This window comes from Salmo salar, chromosome 03 (genome assembly GCF_965601325.2).
Source record: "Salmo salar chromosome 03, fSalSal1, whole genome shotgun sequence".
NCBI classification, from domain to species: Eukaryota; Metazoa; Chordata; class Actinopteri; order Salmoniformes; family Salmonidae; genus Salmo; species Salmo salar.
The window spans coordinates 13,899,056-13,924,284 of record NC_138293.1 but is presented as its reverse complement, the minus strand read 5'-3'; the positions used below and the strand labels follow the sequence as shown (position 1 = coordinate 13,924,284).

The 25,229-nt window shown below is 42.1% G+C and overlaps 1 protein-coding gene across 1 annotated transcript in view; it reads right to left on the bottom strand.

Moving 5' to 3' along the window:
- Nucleotides 1-25,229, bottom strand: part of LOC106598841 (UDP-N-acetylglucosamine transporter-like) — a 36,354-nt gene that overhangs the window by 6,420 nt on the left and 4,705 nt on the right. The window contains exons 2-6 of the mRNA XM_045714506.2: nt 11,134-11,410; nt 10,694-10,848; nt 10,405-10,527; nt 9,982-10,156; nt 7,165-7,283 (exon numbers count right to left, since the gene is read on the bottom strand). Of these exons, the coding sequence (XP_045570462.1) occupies nt 7,165-7,283; nt 9,982-10,156; nt 10,405-10,527; nt 10,694-10,848; nt 11,134-11,410 (849 nt within the window). The remainder of the gene's footprint in view (nt 1-7,164; nt 7,284-9,981; nt 10,157-10,404; nt 10,528-10,693; nt 10,849-11,133; nt 11,411-25,229) is intronic.

Sequence of the window (25,229 nt, the reverse complement as noted above, 5' to 3'; positions counted from 1 at the left end):
TGAAAGGCAATGCTACCAAATACTAATTGAGTGTATGTAAACTTCTGACCCACTGGGAATGTGATGAAAGAAATACAAGCTGAAATAAATCATTCTCTCTACTATTATTCTGACATTTCACATTCTTAAATAAAGTGGTGATCCAACTGACCTAAGACAGGGAATTTTACCAGGATTAAATGTCAGGAATTGTGAAAAACTGAGTTTAAATGTATTTGGCTGAGGTGTATGTAAACTTACGACTTCAACTGTACATGTAGGCCTAATGAAAAATAATATAGTAACTCTTATTTAAATGTAGTGATTCAACATCAAACGCCATTTAGTCTGCCCATATTTGACAGCATGTCATTGCCTCATTGCTCAAGTGGTTTGCAAGTGATTTCCATTTTTCTAATGGTTGTCAATTCCTTTGTGTCTTCTTTTGCACTGTCCTCATCTCTACATGTCCTGTGCAACTATTTGCAATGCATCAGTGCAACAATGTTATCATAACCGGCCAAAAGTGATCACACAATGCACTTTCCCTCCTCAACTTTCCCTGACATGCATGTTCTATGCTGTAGGCCTGTTTAATATTCAGCAATTAGCAAGAGCAAGCCTGATTCTTTCCCCCGAATAGGCTATTAGGCCTAGTATAAAAATAGCTTTGGTAGCCTATAGCGTTCCCTGGGAATTTCACAAGGAATTGCCTATTTTGGAGAGGCTTGCAGCCTATAGCCTGTTGCGCATGGGAACAGCTGGATAAGAGAGGCTAGTGACGTGTAGCCAAAGTAAGAAGCTAAATATTAGCTAGATATTAGGCCATTCACTAGCTAAATATTAAGACTATAGGCTAAATATTTACCTATCAACGTGCAAGAAAAATAAATGAACATATAAAACGGCAGATCTGTAGTCAGTTCCCACATGCGCTCTGTGGTCCCCGGGCATGCAAAGCTCCACTAATGATTAGTCCTTAGCCTACGTTTTTAGACAATAAAAGTACTATACCTGGGCTACAACAACACAGTGCAATGAGGAATAAATTATTGTTATTAAGTGAATATGCAAATATTGTCCATAGTCTGTAAACTGCAGTGATGTAGGCTAATTTGAATAACAGCTCACATGTCCTGTTTTGTTTCAAGCCAAAATAAATGCATAGGCCTACAGTCTAAGGCTGCTTATACAGCCATTTGGATCAGTGTGCGTCTATATTCGACAGTTTAGAAGGTTCAGAAAGGTACATTAGCAGGCCACTCATAAGGTGTAGGCCTATTTTGTCATGATGTAACCCGGTGTTAATCTAGGCCTAGGCCTACTATAAGAAAATATGGGCTTCTCCTTTCCAACTTCCCCTCGTAAATGCTGTAGCCTATTTTACATTCAGCAAGCAAGAGCAAGCATGCATCTCCCCTCCAATAGGATATTAGTAGACTAAAGAAAATAAGTCGAAATACGTGTCCAACAATATTTTGTAGTCTGTCTTTTCCTGGGCCTCCACAAGATTTAAGAGGAATAGCCGTGGCAGCGGGGAGGCCAAGTGTGTAATTGCGCAACAGAACAATAAAGACAACATGTAGCCTATAGCCTAAGTTAGAAGCGTATATTATACCATTATTATTATACCATTATTCATAAGCTCAATGTTAGTCGATGCCCCTCCTTGCTCGAGTGGTGCTCGGCGGTCGACGTCACCGGTCTTCTAGCCATCATTGATCAGTTTTTCATTTTCCAATGGTCTTGTCTTGTCTTCCTACACACCTGTTTCCAATCCCATTAATTACATGTTGTGTATTTAACCCTCTGTTTCCCCTCATGTCCTTGTCGGTGATTGTTTTGTGATGTTATGTTACGTGTGTATTTGTATCGGTGTGCGACGGGTATATGTTACCCATTGTTATTTTGTACTTTGGTTTTGAGTTTGTTTTTTCATTAAATACTCCAGATTAACCAATTTGGTTTCTCCTGCGCCTGACTTCCCTGCCACCTACATACACGATTGACAGTTAGAGTTAATACTGCACTGAATACATCCAGTCAAAGGAAAAAAAGTTTGTAATATAAAGAAATCAAAGGTAGCCTACACTACACTCTAAAACCAAGGGTTCTTCTAAGATCCTCAAAGTTCTTTGAAGAACCTTAGGGTTCTCGGCACTGAAAACGGCCCCCAAAAGGTTATTCCAAGAACCCCATAGGAGGTGGGGATCATCAAGGAACCTCCTTAGTTGGTGGGGTTCTTGCAGGAACCTAACAGCCCAACTGAAACATTTGGATTTGAATTTGAAAGGACAGCAGGTACAGGCACTTAACTGAAAAATGTAAATATTTCCTCAATTTAAGGTAATGTATGATTTACATTGATATTGTTTTATGATGATACCATCTATCTTTTCATTTTTGTTTCTTTCTAAAACAGAAAATGGACACAATTCAATGGATATCAATAAACAAAGAGGTAAGAATATGTAGGATATAACAATATGTTGTAGGCTAGCTGTATTGAAAAGATGGCGCCGAAGAACATGGCTGATGTTTTACATTCTCCCAACCAATTGTGCAATTTTGTAATTTTTTTTTGCATTTTGTGTAACTTATTTTTTAACTTATTGTGTAAATAATGTTGCTGCTACCGTCTCTTATGACCGGAAATAACTTCTGGACATCAGAAAAGCGATTACTCATCGCGGACTGGAAGAAACTTTTTCCTTTAACGAGTCCGAGAAGGACATCCTGCTTTCACTGAAACAGGCCCAGATCCACACCTTTTGCATGAAGAAAAGACGCCGGAAAAGGGGACGCAGATCGGGGATTCTTCTGAGAAGCCAAAGGGGAACTCCCAATGCCTTCCATTCTCCTTGCTAACATGCAATCGTTACAAAATAAAATTATCCTACTATTAAGATTATCCTACCAATCGGACATTAAAAACTGTAACATCTTATGTTTCACCGAGACGTGGCTGAGCGAAGAAACAGACAATATAGAGCTAGCGTGATTTTCCATGCACCGGCAGAACAGAGACGTTACCTCTGGTAAGACGAGGGGTGGGGGTGTGTGCCTTTTTGTCAATAACAGCTGGTGCGTGATGTCTAATATTAAAGAAGTCTCGAGGTATTGCTCGCCTGAGGTAGAGTACCTTACGATAAGCTATCGACCACACTATCTACCAAGAGAGTTCTCATCTGTATTATTCGTAGCCGTCTATTTACCACCACAAAGCAAAGCTGGCACTAAGACCGCTCTCAACCAACTCTATAAGGCCATAAGCAAAGAAGAAAATGTTCATCCAGAAGCGGTGCTCCTAGTGGCCGGGGACTTTAATGTAGGCAAACTTAAATCAGTTTTACCAAATTTCTACCAACATATCACATGTGCAACCAGGGGGAAAAAAATCCTAGACCACCTTTACTCCACACACAGAGATGCATACAAAGCTCTCCCCCACCCTCCATTTGGCAAATCTGACCACAATTCTATCCTCCTGATTCCTGCGTACAAGCAAAAACTAAAGCAGGATGTACCAGTGACTCACTCAATATGGAAGTGGTCAGATGACGCGGATGCTACACTACAGGACTGTTTTGCTAGCACAGAATGGAATATGTTCCGGGATTCATCCAATGGCGTTGAGGAATACACCACCTCAGTCATCGGCTTCATCAATAAGTGCATCAATGACGTCGTACCCACAGTGACTGTACGTACATATCCCAACTAGAAGCGATGGATTACAGGCAACATCCGCATTAAGCTAAAGGCTAGAGCTGCCGCTTTCAAGGAGTGGGAGACTAATCCGGACGCTTATAAGAAATCCCGCTATGCCCTCTGATGAACCATCAAACAAGCAAAGCGTAAATACCGGATTAAGATTGAATTCTACTACACCGGCTCTGACGCTCGTCGGATGTGGCAGGGCTTGAAAACTATTACGGACTACAAAGGGAAACCCAGACACGAGCTGCCCAGTGACACGAGCCTACCAGACGAGCTAAATGCCTAGTGGTTAGAGCGTTGCGCTAGTAACCGAAAGGTTGCAAGTTCAAATCCCCGAGCTGACAAGGTACAAATCTGTCGTTCTGCCCCTGAACAAGGCAGTTAACCCACCGTTCCTAGGTTATTGAAAATAAGAATTTGTTTTTAACTGACTTGCCTAGTTAAATAAAGGTAAAAAAATACAAAATAAAATGCTCGCTTCGAGGCAAGCAACACTGAAGCATGCACGAGAGCACCAGCTGAGCACCAGCTGCAGGTATACAGACAAGAAGGCATACAAAGGTGGGTGAATTTGTATTGGTATGTTATGCAGATCACATTTACCATCCTCCTTCCTTACCTCTTCAATGAATATCCCATAGGCCTCTACATTATGGACAAGGTATGTGTATGAAAACCATTATCAAAAAATATATATTTTTCATTCACATTCACCACAAAAACCAAGGTAACAATACTGTTGTGTGCATATTTTGGTAATCATCTGTATAATTACATTTTTGTGGATTCTCAGACTTCCCCCTCCCTACACCTCTGATGAATGAAACAGGAAACCTGTTAGATCACCATGCACTGCAAAATCATTCTGGCTATGGATACGGAGAACATCAACACATTAACATCAACACAACAGAGGATAAACCCATTGGACTTGGGGCTCTGCTGGGAGTTTACCTCATATCAGGATTTTCTTATTCTGCTTTGCCACTAAAATCATACTAAACACTGAGAACTAAAATATAGTGTTATTGTTATGCGTATTATTATTATTATTATTATTAATAACAGGGGAGGGGGGGTAGTACATGATGTATAAGCTAACAGAAACATGCTATTAAATTCAGGGATTTCTAATGGCGAGTAGATGAATTATGATAATGCATGAGCATGGAGGAAGTTGTATCCATAGTTTCTGAATTTGGCTTCTGTGTTTTAAAAGCATTTGGAAATTAGGTGGATATCTGTCAGCTAATGCAGGACTAGTAAAGGCCCAGTGCACTGCTTTTGTGAGAGAAAAAAAAGTCCCATATTTTTTTATTTATTAATATTTGGTTTTAATTCTGATTTTTCAGGGGATGCTGCAGCACCCTCAGCACCCCTGCTTCCCACAGCTATTGTTATGGGCTTTTAAAAAAAAGAATACACTTGTACCATGTCAGATATAGACTTGAAATGTATTACATTTTGTCCTCCTGAGCGGCGCAGCGGTCTAAGGCACTGCATCGCATTGCTGGAGGGGTTACTACAGACCCGTGTTCATTCCCGGGCTGTGTCACAACTGGCCGTGGCTGGGAATCCCATAGGACAGCGCACAATTGGTCCGGGATAGGGGAGGGTCTGGCCGGTGGGGCTTTACTTGGCTCATGGCGCTCTAGCGACTCCTTGTGGTGGGCTGGGTGCCTGTGGGCTGACCCCGGTCGCCAGTTGAACGATGTTTCCTCCGACACATTGGTGCGGCTGGCTTCCGGGTTAAGCGTGGTTAGGTGGGTCATTGTTCGGAGGACGAATGACTCCACCTTTGCCTCTCCCGAGCCCGTTAGGGAGTTGCAGCGATGAGACAAGATCAAAAATTGGGGAAAATTATTATTATTATTTTTTTTAAGAAATGTATTCAATTTTGATTTTAAATCCAAATATTACACTTTATATACAGTACCAGTCAAAAGTTTGGACAATCCTACTCATTCAAGGGTTTTTCTTTATTTGTACTATTTTCTACATTGCAGAATAATAGTGAAGACATCAAAACTATGGAATAACACATATGGAATCATGTAGTAACCAAAAAAGTGTTAAACAAATCAGAATATATTTTATATTTTATATTCTTCAAAGTAGCAACCCTTTGCCTTGATGACAGCTTTGCACAATCTTCGCATTCTCTCAACCAGCTTCAGCTTCACCTGGAATGCTTTTCCAACACTCTTGAAGGAGTTCCCACATATGCTGAGCAGTTGTTGGCTGCTTTTCCTTCACTCTGTGGTCCAACTCATCCCAAACCATCTCTATTGGGTTGAGGTCGGGTGATTGTGGAGGCCAGGTCATCTGATACAGCACCAACACTCCCCTTCTTGGTCAAATAGCCCTTACACAGCCTGGAGGTATGTTTTGGGTAATTGTCCTGTTGAAAAACAAATGATAGTCCCACTAAGCCCAATCCAGATGGGATGGGGTATCGCTGCAGAATGCTGTGGTAGCTGTGCTGGTTAAGTGTGCCTTGAATTCTAAATAAATCACAGACAGTGTCACCAGCAAAGCACCCCCACACCATCACACCTCCTCCTCCATGCTTCACGGTGGGAACCACACATGTGGAGATCATCCATTCACTTACTCTGCATCTCACAAAGACACTGCGGTTGGAACCAAAAATCTCCAATTTGGACTCCAGACAAAAGGACAAATACCCACCGGTCTAATGTCCATTGTTGTGTTTCTTGGCCCAAGCAAGTCTCTTCTTATTATTGATGTCCTTTAGTAGTGGTTTCTTTGGAGAAATTCGACCATAAAGGCCTGATTCACGCAGTCTCCTCTGAACATTTGATGTTGAGATGTGTCTGTTACTTGAACTCTGTGAAGCATCAATTTGGGTTGCAATCTGAGGTGCAGTTAACTCTAATGAACTCATCCTCTACAGCAGAGGTAACTCTGGGTCTTCCTTTCCTGTGACGGTCCTCATGAGAGTCAGTTTCATCATAGCGCCTGATGGTTTTTGTGACTGCACTTGAAGAAACATTAAAAGTTCTTGAAATGTTCCATGTTGACTGACCTTCATGTCTTAAAGTAATGATGGACTGTCATTTCTCTCTGCTTATTTGAGCTGTTCTTGTCCTAATATGGACTTGGTCTTTTACCACATAGGGCTATCTTCTGTATACCACCCCTACCTTGTCACAACACAACTGATTGGCTCAAACACATTAAGAAGGAAAGGCATTCCACAAATTAACTTTTAACAAGACACACCTGTTAATTGAAATGCATTCCAGGTGACTACCTCATGAAGCTGGTTGAGAGAATGCCAAGAGTTTGCAAAGCTGTCATCAGGCAAAGGGTGGCTACTTTGAAGAATCTAAAATATATTTTGATTTGCTTAACGCTTTTTTGGTCACTTCATGATTCCATATGTGTTATTTCATAGTTTTGTATGGCATGAGTTAAAACATATAAGCATATGTACATTACCTGCAGGGCCACAACAGTCCAGGTGAGTGGGTTGTAGCCTTGGAACACTCCGGACTCCCTCACTCTCTCTCCGTCGTACACAAACACTCCCATTAGACCAAACACCAGGCCAAATAAACCTAGGATAGGGAGGGAGAGAGAGAGGTCAAATCAACATTTATTTGTCACATGCACAGGATACAGCAGGTGTAAACAGTACAGTGAAATGCTTACTTGCAAGTTCTTCCTCAGCAATGCAGTATTCAATATAACAAAATGGAAATAAATAGAAAAGTGTCCTAAAAAGAGCACGGAATCAATGCTGAGTCAGATAAAATACACAGGAGAAATACAAAACACACTATATATTCCAGCCACCCAAGTCATAGACTGTTCTCACTTCTACCGGAGGACCAAGTCTGGGACCAAAAGGCTCCTGAACAGCTTGTACCCCCAAGCCATAAGACTGCTGGACAATTAATCAAATGGCTACCTGGTCTCTCTTTCACTCACTAGACTCTACCACACACTCACTAGACTCTACCCTCACACTCACCAGACTCTACCACACACTCACTAGACTCTACCACACACTCACTAGACTCTACCCTCACACTCACCAGACTCTACCACACACTCACTAGACTCTACCCACACACTCACCAGACTCTACCCACACACTCACTAGACTCTACCCTCACACTCACTAGACTCTACCCTCACACTCACCAGACTCTACCCACACACTCACTAGACTCTACCCTCACACTCACCAGACTCTACCACACACTCACCAGACTCTACCACACACTCACTAGACTCTACCCTCACACTCACCAGACTCTACCACACACTCACCAGACTCTACCACACACTCACTAGACTCTACCCTCACACTCACCAGACTCTACCACACACTCACTAGACTCTACCCTCACACTCACCAGACTCTACCACACACTCACTAGACTCTACCCACACACTCACCAGACTCTACCCTCACACTCACCAGACTCTACCCTCACACTCACCAGACTCTACCACACACTCACTAGACTCTACCCTCACACTCACCAGACTCTACCACACACTCACTAGACTCTACCCACACACTCACCAGACTCTACCCTCACACTCACTAGACTCTACCCTCACACTCACCAGACTCTACCACACACTCACTAGACTCTACCCTCACACTCACCAGACTCTACCACACACTCACTAGACTCTACCCACACACTCACTAGACTCTACCCTCACACTCACTAGACTCTACCACACACTCACTAGACTCTACCCTCACACTCACCAGACTCTACCACACACTCACTAGACTCTACCCACACACTCACTAGACTCTACCCTCACACTCACCAGACTCTACCACACACTCACTAGACTCTACCCTCACACTCACCAGACTCTACCACACACTCACTAGACTCTACCACACACTCACTAGACTCTACCCTCACACTCACCAGACTCTACCACATACTCACTAGACTCTACCCACACACTCACTAGACTCTACCCTCACACTCACCAGACTCTACCACACACTCACTAGACTCTACCCACACACTCACCAGACTCTACCACACACTCACTAGACTCTACCACACACTCACTAGACTCTACCCTCACACTCACTAGACTCTACCACACACTCACTAGACTCTACCCTCACACTCACCAGACTCTACCACACACTCACTAGACTCTACCCACACACTCACCAGACTCTACCACATACTCACTAGACTCTACCCACACACTCCAACACACACATACACACACACACTACATGCATATTGACACCGCACACACACACTTTCACATTATTCACATACGCTGCTGCTACTCTGTTATCTATCCTGATTTTCGTTGTCACGTTTACATCTACCTACATGTACATATTATTTCAACTACCTCGTAACCCTGCCCATCGCCTCGGTACCGGTACTCCTTGTAAATAGCCTCGTTGTTGTTATTTTATTCTGTTACTATTTCTTCTTCTTTTTCTCTTCTTTTCTTACTTTTTCCTTTGCATATTTAGAAAATGTTTTTTACTTTTTAACACTGTTGGGAAAGGGCTCCTAAGTAAGCATTGCACAGTAAAGTCTACACCTGTTGTATTTGGTACATGTGACACATAGTATTTGATTTATATACAAGGTCAATACCAGTACCAATATCAATGTGCAGGGATATTGGTGATAGTTATGTAATCAGGGGTAAAAGTGACTGAGCAGCAGGATACACATAATAAATTGTAGAAGCAACGTATACTATATGGTGATTTTGAGTGTGTGCGCATGTGTGTGTGTGTGCATCAATATGTGTGTGTGAGAGAGAGAGAGAGAGAACGAGAGGGAAAGAAAGAGAGAAAGAGAGAGAGAAATGGGTGAGGTTTTGAGGGAGGACTCTAAAATAATTGTCAAGTATTCCATTGCTTTTCACGGTTTATAATTACATGCTTGTATAGTTTATGGTTTCATGAGCTAAGATCACCATTTTGGCACCAGGACATTGCCTAAGGATTGGAATTACAAGGGCTATGGGATGGTGCCTCCAACCTAAAGTTGCTATACTGTTGTGAGAATACATTCGATTTAATTGAAGTCGATGATTTAACGTTTTTTTTTTTAGAAGCTCTGGATTACATGGAGAGACCATAAATTATATAAATGGTGTAATCGCTATAGAGAAAGTGGAAAGATATTCACACATACCAAGAGATTACCATTTATGTAGAATTAAATGAATCAATGAACCAATCATGTACAAACAAACAAACAAACAAACAAACAAACAGGTTCCAGTGATGCTGACCTAGCTGGATGTTACGGACCCACACACTCTGGTTGGTCTCTTTGAGGATCTTCTCAAAGTAGACTCCAGCGAAGCCACTGGAGAAGCAGGCTATCAGTATGGCTATCACACCGACTAACTGGGAGCCTGCAGACAGAGGCGTCGGAGATGGCCCACCCAGAGACTCTGTAGGCCACTGTGGAGACAAACACACACTACATCACTCAGTATGGATAAACCTGGGTAAAAATTCAATAAACTTTTCCTGGACATCATGTTACCACTGATTTATTCAAATTATCCTGAAAAACCTGTGAACTTTAGAACAATTTAGACTTCTGCCTCCCTAATGTGGATACTCGAAGATCAACGACTAATCGGACAAAACACATGCAAACAGGAATGATGAGTTATTGACTTGTCGGGTGTGTTTAGCCTTGTTACCTGAACGAGACCGATACCAGTTATGAGGATGAGCAGGGACAGCCACTGGTAGAGCCCCAGTCTCTTCCCCAGCATGGATACTGAGAACAGGGCCGTGGTCAGGATCTTCAGCTGGTACGTCACCTGGTTGGGGAGAATATCAATTTAAATTCGTGCCAGTCGAAATTGGACATGAAATGGAGTATGAAGGCCCTGAGTGTTCCCCTTATACTGAGTCCCTCCATTTGTTCCCCTTATACATGTTGCAGCACACACGCACATGCACACACACGGGTGTCACATCTCTCACCTGGTAGGTAGCAGCGTCCAGATTGGACAGGGCGATATAGAGAAGGTTATTCTGGAGTGTGTAGATGCCTGATGGGATGGCCAGCTTCAACGTCTCCATGGGCTTGTTGAGAATCTCTTCCTTCAGCACCCGATTCAACACACAAAAACTGAAGCCTGACAGAAAGACAGACAGAAATGTAATGGCCACACAATGAAGCCTAAGACAGAGATAGAAAGACAAAGAAACTGTAGGAGTCTTCTCTCTGCTGTCATTAGAAAGACAAAGATACTGTAGGAGTATTATCTCTGCTGTCATTGTTTATCCATTGACTGTGTTACAGACAGACAGCCAACCAGCCAGACGGACAGCCAGATGGACAGCTAGCCAGACGGATAGACAGACAGCCAACCAACCAGCCAGCCAGCCAGCCAACCAGATGGATGGATCACTAGACTTACTGTGGTCATAGAAGACGAGCAGCAGGCAGATGAGGATCTTAAGCAGTTCGGCCGACACCACGGCTGAGGAGGCTAGGTAGCGGGGCCCCTCGCCCTGCAGTGTGCGCGAGTACCTCATGGTGAGCACCAGTGAGGTGGTCTGCAGCACCAGCACGCCCAGGGACATGTACTTGAGCTGTGACTGGGATGGGGAGACACAGGGCGATGACATGGAAACGAGGTGGGATGCCTCCATAGAGTCAGGGGATGAGGCGAGGCGTGAAAGGCCTGGTTTAGGCTGTGGGAGAGATAGATAGACAGTGAGATAGGCTGGGTTATGCCATAAGCCCAGCAGATGCACATGCGTTTTGCAATACGTTGTTTTTGCCGGATGTCTAACCTGCATCTTCCGTACTTGATGCACATGTGCTTCGCAAAGCTGCAGAACGGTTTGCAGCTTGGAGAAGATCATTTTCGCCCTGTTTGACCAAAACTAATAATTAGAACAGATCGACCTACTGGTTTCATAGGCTGGCAGAGCTACCAACAGACTGGTGCGCACAAAGGCGCATTACAACAATGAATCTACTTTGTTTCTATTCTTCTGTCACATTAATCTCTAGCAACATAGTCATTATCATTTTGCCTCTGTATGGTGCCACCCCCTTCACGAGGAACTTTTTCTCCCCAATTTCGATCTTGTCTCACTGCTGCAGCTCCCCAATGGGCTCGGGAGATGAAGGTTGAGTCATGTGTCCTCTGAAACATGACCCGCCAAACCGCGCTGCTTAACACCCACCAGCTTAACCCAGAAGCCAGCCGCACCAATGTGTCAGAGGAAACACCATTCCACTGATGACCGAGGTCAGCCTGCAGGCTCCCGGCCCGCCACAAGGAGTCACTAGAGCGCGATGAGCCAAGTAAAGCCAATTGTGCGCCGCACTATGGAACTCCCGATCACGGCCGGTTGTGATACAGCCTGGGATCGAACCCAGGTCTGTCGACATTTAGAAAGTTCGCATAGAAAACAGATGCGACAATTGCCTGCTGGGGTGTGTTTCCATTTTATGCAGTTTTCATCGACTGTTTTTAAATCGATACAAGACAGTTAAATCTCTGACTTCCGACTTCAGTGTGTTCAAAACGATTGGGAACTTGAAGAAAAACAAAATTCCGATTGGGAAAAATCTTTTTCAACGGTCATCCAACTCGGAATTCCAACTCGGGAACTCAGGCCTATTTCTAGAGCTCTAACTTTCCAACCTGAAGATCACTGACATCATGATTTGACCTTGTATTTTTCAGAGTTCCCAGTTCTTTTGAATGCAGCATAACTTTCTTGTCTCTATAAAAACAGATGGATGTTCCTGAGTGTTTCCATTACCCATTTAGCCAAATTGCGCATTCATAAATTGGCAACAGCCCGTATGCCCTTCCACCTATCTATATTCTAATCATTCTCATGCGCCATGGTCCGTACCATGGTGAAACTTGCACTCTTGTAGATCTGAAATAATTGGATGGTGAAACTTGCCAGCCAACTACAAAAGCAAGGCGAAGCAATTCAAGCATTCTTGAAAGTCCGGACAAACATTTTTATAGTTGACCATTTTTATTTTGCAAGCAGTAGGAATTTAGAATTTAATGTGGAGTGGAGCTTATAGTTATGTGATGACATCCTGTGCCCTACGTACCTTCAAAATTATTGTGCCTGTTTTTTTTAACTAGGCAAGTCAGTTAAGAACAAAAAACAAAAACCTGCCCTTACAGTCGGTAAATAATTGGAAAGGAATAATTTGATTCAATGCAATTCTACCCTCCTGCAAAAAAATAAGTGTTTATCTGTTCAGCTTTTTGGTCTCTGGATATACCAATATTGTTAATTCTAGAGCATTTAAGAAACTCCCACATTTCCTGTGAGATCATGTCACTTGTTTCTTTTTAAAATTCAATGTTGTGATGGCCTTTCATGACAATTAGGCTATTGTTTCTATAATTTTACTGTCAAAATAGGGCTCCATAATTGTAGATTTATTTTGTTCAATAGAGATTAATTTGCTTACATCTAGATGTGAAAAAATATCACATAGGTGAATTCAATTGGGGCTAATTATTGGGGAAGGGGAAACTAGAAACCACTGTTTCTTCGTGCAATTGCATTTTTCTCTTCCTCCCCTTCTCTCAATCTAGGCTACTAACACAGGGAGAAACAGGAACAGGGCAAACGCTTTAACATGGGGAGAAACGGGCAGTGCAAACACTTATGCAGGAATAAGGATATTTGACCAAATCATGGTTTTATCCGCCCCAAAAATAGAACATTTCAAATGAAGTGACCCGCTAAAATTTATAGCTCACACGGACACGACCACATCAAAGCATGGAAGTGTAATTTTCACCTTTGTTGCCATTTGTTGCCTATGCTTTAGGCCTAGTGTTTATTTGGCACATTATATACGTTGCTTTATTTTACATAATTATTTGAAAGGATTTGAGGGTTAGTTTAAGATTTGGGGAAAACAGGGCAGCGGATCAGATGTTGAAGACTTTACGCAGTCACCATAGATAATAAGCACAGTTGTTACTGTACTGGATTGTTGCATGTTGCAAAATTAATATAACTATGAGTCAATGGTTTACCGTGTATTATGGTTGGATCTTGAAATTATCCTATAAACATCATAAAACTAACAGTCTATCAATTTATATTCCCCAGCCAATTCTATTCCTTAGTTGTCTTTCAACAATTGTAGCTCGCTCAATAGTAAACGTTTATGAATTAGTTTTTTGCAGTTCATATAGGGTGAATTCAGAAAGAGTGGGACTTCATATGAACTGGAACAGCTTAATCCTGACAAAAGACAACCAAAGCTACTGTTACTAAGCCCTTGCAGAGAAACCACATGATCAAAATACATAAATTCATTGATGACATCATAGAGGGGGGCAAAGAAAGCTTCAAACAGGAAGCTCACCCTGCACTGTGCCAAATTGTGAAGTAAATATAACATGTACTGATGCATCAAAATACATAAAAAAAACGATTTTGTAATTTAGTAATTGTTTGTTGTTGTACCGCTTTAAAAACCATAGCTAGCTAAAATTTGCCTTGTACAAACCATCCTGATCTCGCAAGCTTACATTCTGTTTCGCAACACGGATAGCCTCGTACCTAAGTTGTTTCAAATCAAACGGGAACATTTCTCTACTTCTTCAATTTGAAACTCATCCACCCCCCACAATTAACTGTACTTCACCTTTGAGAGAACGTTTCTGTTAAAACCAGGGAATGTGAACTCTATACCTGGTTGGGTTTTGAACATCTCTGCATTCCTGACAACACACACAAGTGCTAGAATGTCCCCGGTCTGGAGAGCAGCATGATGGATGCCAATAGACTTTGATGCCTCTCTCTAACAGCGTCTGTGGCGTCCATCAAGTCCTGTTTATTGTCACTTCCTGGTGAACATGGAATATGGAATGAAGGAGAGCTCAGTTTTTTGTTTTGGAAAGTTTTGAAAGTCTATTGGAAAAGCTTAGTTTCTAGCTAGCTACCTTTTGTGTTTGGATCCTGCGACTTTTCTGGCATCAGTTGCTGGGATTGCTACTATCTGTCCAGTGATCATTCCGTCCAAGGCCAGGTCAGAGGAGCTGCTTGGCGTAGCAGTTAGCCCAGCTGCCTATCAAGCTAACAGGGTTTTATGGAGGGCTTGAATGCAGACCACAACACGGTTAGCCATTGCAGCAGTGACCGTGGATTGTCCCGGGCTTGTGAATGTCTAGATCCCTGCTGTTTGTTGTTGTCATTTCCAATCTTCCAACGACCTGCACTGTCTGGAACTGCGAGGAGTAACAGCGTAACCCTCGGTGCTACAATGACAAAGACCAAAGCCGGCGGGAGTACTGTTAAGGTGAAGGATCTTTCAAATGAACAAACTGAGTTCTACAAGCAGTTGTTACAACAACAAGAAAATAGCTTCAAGTGTTTTGTTCAAATAATGGTGGAGTCAACTAATAAAAGAATGGACGACCTGACCAGAGAGGTCCGGGACCTGAAGAACAGTTTGCAGTTCACCCAGGACAGGAATTCTTATGGGGGAGGTGTTGCTGTGTATATATATATATATATATATATATCACACACACACACACACACACACACACACACACACACACACACACACACACACACACACACACACACACACACACACACACACAGAGAGCCATATCCCTGTCATGCTTTGGAACATCTTATGTCAAGTGTTATTGAAGTGTTGTGGTTGCAGGATCACCTGGCACATGTAAAGCCTTCTCTTTTGGGGCATTACTATAGGCCAGTCAGTATCTAAATAATATGTGTGAAATGCTTGATAGTGTATGTGATGTAAACAGAGAGGTTTACTTTCTTGGGGGCCTGAATATTGACTGGTTTGCATCAAAGCTGTCCACTCAAGAGGAAGCTTCTCACTGTAACCAGTGCCTGTCATCTGGTTCAGGTTATTAATCAACCTACCAGGGTGTTTACAAACACCACAGGAACAAGATCATCCACATGTATTGATCACATTTTTACTAATACTATAGAACTTTGTTCTAAAGCTGTATCTGTACCCATTGGATGCAGTGATCACAATATAGTGGCTACATCCAGGAAAGCCAAAGTTCCAAAAGCTGAGCCTAAAATAGTGTTTAAGAGATCATACAAACGATTTTGCTGTGACTCTTATGTAGATGATGTTAATAGTATTTGTTGGTCTGATGTGATCAATAAGGAGCATCCAGATGCTGCACTTGATGAATTTACGAAAATGCTTCTTCCAATTATTGATAAACATGCACCTGTTAAGAAATTGACTGTTAAAACTGTTAAGGCACCATGGATTGATGAGGAATTGAAAAACTGTATGGTAGAAAGAGATGGGGCAAAAGGAGTGGCTAATAAGTCTGGCTGCACATCTGACTGGCTGACTTTCTGCAAATTGAGAACATTCAGCATGCTTATAGGGAAGGACACCCAACATGCACTGAACTGACACAAATTACTGATGATTGGTTGAAAGAAATTGATAATAAGAAGATTGTGGGAGCTGTACTATTAGATTTAAGTGCAGACTTCGATAATATTGACCATAACCTGTTGTTGAGAAAACATATGTGTTATGGCTTTTCAATCCCTGCCATATCATGGATTCAGAGCTACAGCATCTATCTAATAGAACTCAGAGGGTTTTCTTTAATGGAAGCTACTTTAATGTCAAACATGTAAAGTGCGGTGTAGCACAGGGCAGCTCTCTAGGCTCTCTACTCTTTTCTATTTTTACCAATGACCTGCCACTGGCATTAAACAAAGCATGTGTGTCCATGTATGCTGATGATTCAAACATACACGCATCAGAAACCACAGCTGATGAAGTCACTGAAAGCCTTAATAAAGATTTGCAGTCTGTTTTGAAATGGCTGGCCAGAAATAAACTTTTCCTGACCATCTCTAAAACGAAGAGCATTGTATTTTGTATAAAAGCAAGTCCTGCAGGCTCTAGTTTGATCTTATCTTGATTATTGTCCAGTCATATGCAAAGAAAGACCTAGTTAAGCTGCAGCTGGCCCAGAACAGAGTGGCATGTCTTGTTCTTCATTGTAATCAGAGGGATAATATTAATGGTATGCATGCCAGTCCTGTGTAGCTCAGTTGGTAGCGCATGGTTCTTGCAACCCCAGGGTTGTGGGTTTGATTCCCCTGGGTGAACAGAATTAAAGAAAATGTATGACTCACTACTTTAAGTCGCTCTGGATAAGAGTGTTTGCTAAAAAGTAAGTTGAGGAAAAACATATCGTTTTTATAAGAAACTTTAATGTGTTGGAAATTCCAAATTGTTTGCATAGTCAACTTACACACACACTTACCCAACCAGACATGCCACCAGGGGTCTTTTCACAGTCCCAAGGTCCAGAAGAAATTCAAGAAAACGTACAGTATTATACAGAGCCATGAGTGCATGGAACTCCCTTCCATCTTATATAGCACAAGTGAACAACAAACCTGGTTTAAAAAAAACAAATAAAGCAACACCTCACAGCACAACGCCTCTCCCCCATGTGACCTACTTGTTGTGTGTATGTACTGACATGTATGTGGAACTGATAGATGTACACACACTACATGTTCATGTTTTTAAATGTATGTAAATTGTAAAGTCTTTTGTCTGTAATGTCTTTTTCGTTATGTGTCGGACCCCAGTAAGATTAGCTGTTGCCATTGGCGTCGGCTAATTGTTATCCTAATAAATCTAAATTAAGACACTAATGGACTTGGTAATCCTGTCTGCTGCTTCCTCTGTCATGGTTGGACCCTTCAAAAATGACTTGAAGAAGTTGAGGTGTCCCAGGTGTAAGTCAAGGGGTATATTCTTTCCCTTCCCATTCCAAAACCTGGTCCAGGTAAGACACTGTGCCAACCGTGAGGAAAGAGTGGCAATAACTTACAAGGTCAGTAGAAGGGTGCTGTAGGCATATTGGCTAGGACCATAGGCCTTGTAGAGCAACAGAGCTACAGTCTTGCTTCAGTATGTTATTTCTTTAGGTCCCCCTCACTAGACCTGGGTGTATTCATGACGGACACCGTATATCTCTCGTTCGCTTTTTCAGTTTGGAGTCAACGGTTTTGCAACAGATGAAACGTTTTGCAACAGAATCGGCATAATGATTACACCCCTGGATGCATCTGACACTGTACTACCAAGTCATGATGTTTTTTTCTCAAGGTTCTCCCTTGCTTTACTTTGTAAGTGTAGTCATTTCTGCAACCTGGCATATGGCATGGGAGACGCTTCCTCTGTAGAGGTTGGCCCATGGATGTATTTCTGACGCCGGTTGCAATGTCAGTGATGTCACCAAACATGACGAATCTGTCCACAATTTGTGACACAGAGGCATGCAGCCAGCTCCTCTTCACATAAGGTGAACTGCTACTGCCGTGAAACAGTCTGGGACATTTTGTTAGGAATGAAACAGTCTGGGACATCTTGTTGAGAATGAAACAGTCTGGGACATCTGGTTGAGACAAATTGAAAAAAAGTACACATATTTCTTAATGCAATCGACACGACAAAAGAGCTATGATATTTCAATAACATTAAAATATAACATAATAACATGGTAAACCAATTGTAAAGTATCTCATTGTTTTCTAGAATAAGAATACGTTTTCAGATATGTTGGACATTTAATTTTTACTTATGCACTATAGCTAGCAGAGTCCAATTAATGTACAACATAGCGAAACTCATTCAAATGATGTAGTTATATTTACCATTTTATGTGACGTGAACCTCATCCACAACCATCCCCATTAGGTTTTCTCCATACACTGTTGATGCCATATTCTGTCACTTGTCGTTCAGCCACCAAGACTCTGGGATACCGAAAAACAACCTGGCAACATCCATGGAGGATGTCCGGGTCATTATTAATATCAAATCAAATCAAAGTTGATTTGTCACGTGCGCCGAATACAACAGGTGTAGACCGTCCAGTGAAATGCTTACTTACAGGCTCTAACCAATGGTGCAAAAAAGATATTACCGAGCTGCATCACAGTGATCTCCAGCTTCACAGCCTCTCTGATCTGGTCATCCATGTAATCCATGTAATGGCAACACAACAACGAGAATCCCATTTTCTTGACTACCAGTGGAGCTAGCTGGTAAATCAAGCTCTTGGCGAACCAAGTCAGGAGAAGAAAGCAAAAACATAATCTCCCCCGAGAAAAGCCTTCAATGCAGTTATTTGCTGTTATTTCAATGAAGGTATGCCCTCCAGTTCCAATATAACTGCTCCTATAGAAGCATCAACACCAACCTCCTCGTCCTCTTTGGTATTATTGCGGTCCGCAAACAAATGTTATACGTGCATGCCACCACCTACTGTATTGGTTGTGTATCAGCCTACTATTTTGTAGTATGAATTGCCCTACCAACTAACCCTGCACCCATTAAAACCTCACCACTATACCAACTAACCCTGCACCCATTAAAACCTCACCACTATACTAACTAACCCTACACCCATTAAAACCTCACCACTATACTAACTAACCCCACACCCATTAAAACCTCACCACTATACCAACTAACCCTGCACCCATTAAAACCTCACCACTATACTAACTAACCCTGCACCCATTAAAACCTCACCACTATATTAACTAACCCTACACCCATTAAAACCTCACCACTATTCCACTACTTTGGCCCCATCTGATCCTACTCCAGGCCAGCAGCCTGGGAGGACGGGACACTATCGTTCAAAACGTCTTGTAACTCTTCTGCAGTAAAATCTCGTACACACAAGTACTTCTCTGCAGCTGCCACCACAACATCTGTCCTCTGTGATTTACGTTACATTCCTGTGGTACAATTGACAACCATGGCCATGAACGCCAAAAAAACACCATACTATCAGACTCTATTGGCCTTGGCCTAATAACAAAGATCCTCTTGTTGTCTTCTTAGGATCCCTCACCCTGGACCCATCTTCCTCTAATACTCTCTTCACTGCCTCAACATACGACACCTTCTGTACTACTCTGATCCTGGCAATCTCAACCTGCATTTCTCTCATTGGACACCTCAGATCTCCAGCACCATGGCTACCCCTATAGTTTACACACACACACACACACACACACACACACACACACACACACACACACACACACACACACACACACACACACACACACACACAAAACGTTTCCCAACGATACTACACATTCCTTTGTCTCATGTCCTCCTGCACACTTCTCACGTCTAAAAATCTCCCTCCTACACACTGCTTCCACATGACCATAAGCTTGACACCTAAAACACTGTAATGGAATCGGGACAAAAGCTCTCACGGGATAACTGACACATCGTAACTTGACTTTATCTGGTGAAGACTCTGCATCAAAACTCAGTAGTACAGACAGTATCTTCTCAGTTTCACCACGCTCTCCACCTGGTCTGTGTCGCACCAAACGGTGGATGTCACAGACTTAACGCTACTCCAGTTACCACTCCTTTCAAGGGTGCTCTGCTCCGGAGAGGAAAGCAAGTCACAATTCGACTTGTTCCAAGTCGCATGGTGCTCCTTCTTCCTTGCTGTCCATAACCATGTCTATCCATTCACCACACTCTTGGTGCACCTTCATCCGCTGCATGGCTTGCAGAGCACACACTGATTGTGTTTTTCAGAAAACCCAACTTCTGTTCCTTAGCCCAATTTACAAGTCTGGCTATCTCTGGCCTCATTGTTATCTCGTTACATATTTGCTCCTCATTGTTGTTATGATTTTCGACTTCGATGTTGTCATCAACTAAACCACCCACACAGATTATCAGAGGACACTGATTGGTCCAGCCATACGGTGAATGGAAGGGAGGCGCTTAAACGGTTTGAATCTGGTCGTGGTGGAAAAAGTACCCAACTGTCATACTTGAGTAAAAGTATAGATACCTTAATAGAAAGTTACTCAAGTAAAAGTGAAAGTCACGCAGTAAAATAATACTTGAGTAAAAGTGTAAAAGTATTTGTTTTTAAATATACTTAAGTATCAGAAATTTTAGAAATGTATAATGTGTTGGGCTAGATGTTGAAAGAGGTTACAGAAGACAGAAATGAAAAAGTTCCCCACTTATTTCAAATTCACTCTAACCGTTGAATCAAGAAATTATTGTAGGCAGAACTTTTTAGAACTAAGTAATACAATAGGCAGTGCTGTATCATGAATACAATCACAGGTAAATGGCGTTGTCAACCCATTTACCTGGGACTGTATTCAAGATATAACACTGCCTCGCACGCCATACAATTTCATTCTTCCACCAGAAGATATAGTTCAGATAAAAATCTGCTTGTTTGTTATTTTGGTCACGTTGCTACAGGCGCGAACAAGTCATTAATTATTTTTCCATACCGGCTATGCAAAAGTACTGGTCGTCCATTCTAAATAGAATCAATAACGTTCTTGTCACTTACTAGCTAGCTAGCCAGCTTCAGCCAACTCAGTCACGTCAAACATTGAACCTGGACAATACACTAGCTGCATTTGTTTGAGCTTTTTTTCTATTGGCATTTACTTGGATATTATACAGATCTCCTTTATATTTTCTCCGTAAAAGCACATGGACGTATGTGAAACGGATAAGCAAATACTTTGGGATATAGTTATATATGAGAAAACTAGTCTTATGAAATTTGTCTAAGGCAAGGCTAATAAGTAGTCTAGTCAAGGATGCGATGATAATGCATTATGGGCACTCTACACTTGAGACAGACCAAGTAAAGGAGAACAAAAGTAAACCTTGAATTTAGAGGTTTAAAGAACGACTGCCCCTAAAAACCAACTAATCCCTTTGGAAACAGCCTGTGTGTCATCAATATGAGTCAGAAACATTTATTCTAGTGTCAAAATTTACTACAAAGTGTCAATAGGATAATTTTGGTCATGAAGTCAGTATTGCCTGAGACAGAGTTTGGAACCTGAGTGCGTCACAGCAAGTAAATTAAGGTGAGGTTTGGATTACAATTATGTCAACAATTCATGCCCCCTTTTGCCAAGCTCCACGTGGAAATCACCCTTCCGCCCACTTCACTTCCCTTCATTGAATGGGGCACCGTTGTTTCATCGCCCCCAACGTGTTCAAAGGATCAAGGCCGTTTGAGACTGAAAAGCCCTCTCCGGTTCAACAATGCATGCTTCCAGCAGGATGTACCACCAACTATGGTTTGTTTGCATGCCCTGCTGAAGGACCCTACCGTGCGGTATAGGTGGTTGGAGTTCGTTGGTCCCCAATGGAGGTGAGTATATCGGTAGCTAGACCATAGACTGCTGTTTATGTATCTGGTCAAGTGTATTTTGATCATCATTATCATCGCTAGCATAGCTGGCTAACATTAGCCTACCTCAATACAACTCGGATTAGGCCCTTCTTTGGACACTGTGTTAACTAACCTCCAAACGAGCTTCAATGCCATACATCACTCCTTCCATGGCCTCCAACTGCTCTTAAACGCTAGTTAAACCAAATGCATGCTCTTCAACCGATCGCTGCCCGCACCCGCCCGCCCGACTAGCATCACTACTCTGGACGGTTCTGACCTAGAATACGTGGACAACTACAAATACCTAGGTGTCTGGCTAGACTGTAAACTCTCCTTCCAGACTCATATCAAACATCTCCAATTCAAAATCAAATCTAGAATCGGCTTTATATTTCGCAAACAAAGCCTCCTTCACTCACGCCGCCAAACTTACCCTAGTAAAACTGACTATCCTACCGATCCTCAACTAGCTTACCTGGTTAAATAAAGGTGACATTTTTTTATTTTTTTAAGTCTTGGATGACACAATGACCTTTCAAAAGAAGGCAAATAATTAGTAGGAAAACATTTAGTCATGATTGTGATGTCGCAAGATTGACTGTAGAGGCAATATAACTTTAGCCAGCTAACTCAGATTGAGGGGACCACCGTATTTTAGCTAGCTAACATTACCATTGCTAGCTATTTTTGACAAACTTTACTAGTAACAGTAATGGCAACATTGCCATCTCTTTAAAGTCAATTTGACAACATCATAATATGGCAAAGTTGTTTCCTACTAATTATTTGCCTACTCTAGCGATGCCATCGTATTTCCATGACACAATAAGTTATAAGGTAGCCTAGTAATTAGAGCAGGGGTGTCGAACTCCATTTGCCCCAGGGGCCGCGTTCGGTCTTCAACGAGGTCCAGAGGGACCGGACTGAATTTTTGTAATATTTCCCTTGCCATAAAAATTAGCAAAAAATATTTTTTTACATTTTCTACACTCCCTGACTGTCTGCGGATTATTAGCGAGCTGGACAGTCAAGAAACTGTATGAATATATGTCCATTATTATTTCTACACAGTTCCGATTTGGTTTTAGTCATTTTAAAGTATATTGAGTTCATTTCCCTCCACAATGTTTTGTATTACTATTATGATTTAATGTTTGTTTTTACAGGATTGGACCCCCTGGCCATATGTTTGACACCCCTAGGTTAGAGCGTGGGGCCAGTAACCCAAAGGTCGCCGGTTCAAATACCCAAGCCGACAAGGTGAAAAATGTCAATGTGCCCTTCAGCATGGCACTTAACCATAATTTACTTCAGGGACACTCTACTACTATGGCCGACGCTGTAAAACAACACATTTCACTGCAGCTATCTTGTGTATGTGACAATAAAAACAGTATTATTTATTTATTTATTTATTTGGGACGAAACAGTCACATTAGCCCCTGAGGTGCAACCCATGTCCAGGGCACAAATAAATATTGGATGCAGCTATTGTGGTACAAGCTAACTTATATCTGACTATAAGAGTGTAGTACCTAGCAGCAACAAACCCAAACCAACTCAGGGCCATAGCGAACATGTCACAGTTGGTTACATAGTGTAATGGCGTCACCGGCCTGACTCCAATCTGGAGCCAGTCAGTCTACATCTCTGAAGCATAGAACTATCTCCCAAACAAGATTGTTATTTCTCAAGCTACATTATGTTAATAATTAAGGGATGATGACCCTGTTTTTCTATTAGACAAAGTGCACAGTTGGGTGCCAGGCTGATTCTCTGGTCATGAACAGATGCCGGGACCTACCAGAAGGAGGAATGGTGGTATCATAATATGTCAAGCAATGGGATTGCAATGGTTTAGCGACTTTCAAAAATAATTGAATTCACTGTTCACTTGCTATTTTCACAGCTTGTCAGGCAAGACCTCCGAACAAAAGAGTATCATGTGACACAAGTAAACACTTGTGACACCTGTGTTGTTGGCAGAGACTCCCTCAACTCCCTGTTAATTGAGGTGACTCCCTGTTAATTGAGGTGACTCCCTGTTAATTGAGGTGACTCCCTGTTAATTGAGGTGACTCCCTGTTAATTGAGGTGACTACCTCATGAAGCTGGTTGAGAGAATGCCAAGAGTGTGCAAAGCTGTCATCAAGGCAAAGGGTGGCTACTTTGAAGAATCTAAAATATATTTTACTAGATGATTCCATATGTGTTATTTCACAGTTTTGATGTCTTCACTATTATTCTACAATGTAGAAAATAGTAAAAAGAAAAGAAAAACCCTGGAATGAGTAGGTGTGTCCAAACTTTTGACCGGTACTGTATATTTTCAGCAAAACAGTGTTTTTTTTTTAGACACAACTACAAACTTAAAGGAGTAGGGCATTCAAGGAGTTGGTCTGATGGGAGTTGGTGATGTCATCAGCCTCCCCCTTACTTGAGGAACAATAGAGAACAAAAGGGGAAAGGAGTAGAGCACACATGTGCTATTACATGACTTACCTTGACCACCTATTGAGATTTGCCTTAAGTAAATCAGGTGTTAAATGAGGTGAAAATGAGACTGGAGTGCCCTTACCCAAACCGTAACTCTTACCCTAACCCTTATTCTAACAGATCGTTTGTTGATATCATGACATTCTACAGAGCATCTACTTGGGACTATCCAAATAAACTCCACGTTTTTCTTATGTTCGCAATTATGGCCCCACCGCGATGTGGGATGACTAACAATCAATTGTATTCAGGCTTTACACAGTTATTAGCACATACCATCAGCATGCAGAGATCTAACCCACACACCTGGAACACAAGAAAGCAATACACATTTATTTATTTAACTAGGCAAGTCAGTTAAGAACAAATTCTTATTAACAATGACGGACTACCCCGGCCAAACCCTAACCCAGACGACGCTGGGACAATTGTGCGCCGCCCTATGGGAATCCCAATCACAACCGGTTATGATACAGCCTGGAATTGAACCAGGGTCTGTAGTGACACCTCTAGCACTGAGATGCAGTACCTTAGACCGCTGCGCGACTCGGGAGCCGCCACATGATGAATGCCCCAAAAGTTTGATATCAGAAATAGAACAGAGACTAGCCTGGTTGCAATCTGGTGTTTCTGCTCTCTTGTCAACTCCTTCTGGAATTGTCATGCAAAACATTTGGCTTGACAATAAAAAAGAATTAGGAAAAAGTACAATCAGATCTCGGACCAGGACAGACAACATGTTAACTTGAAATACC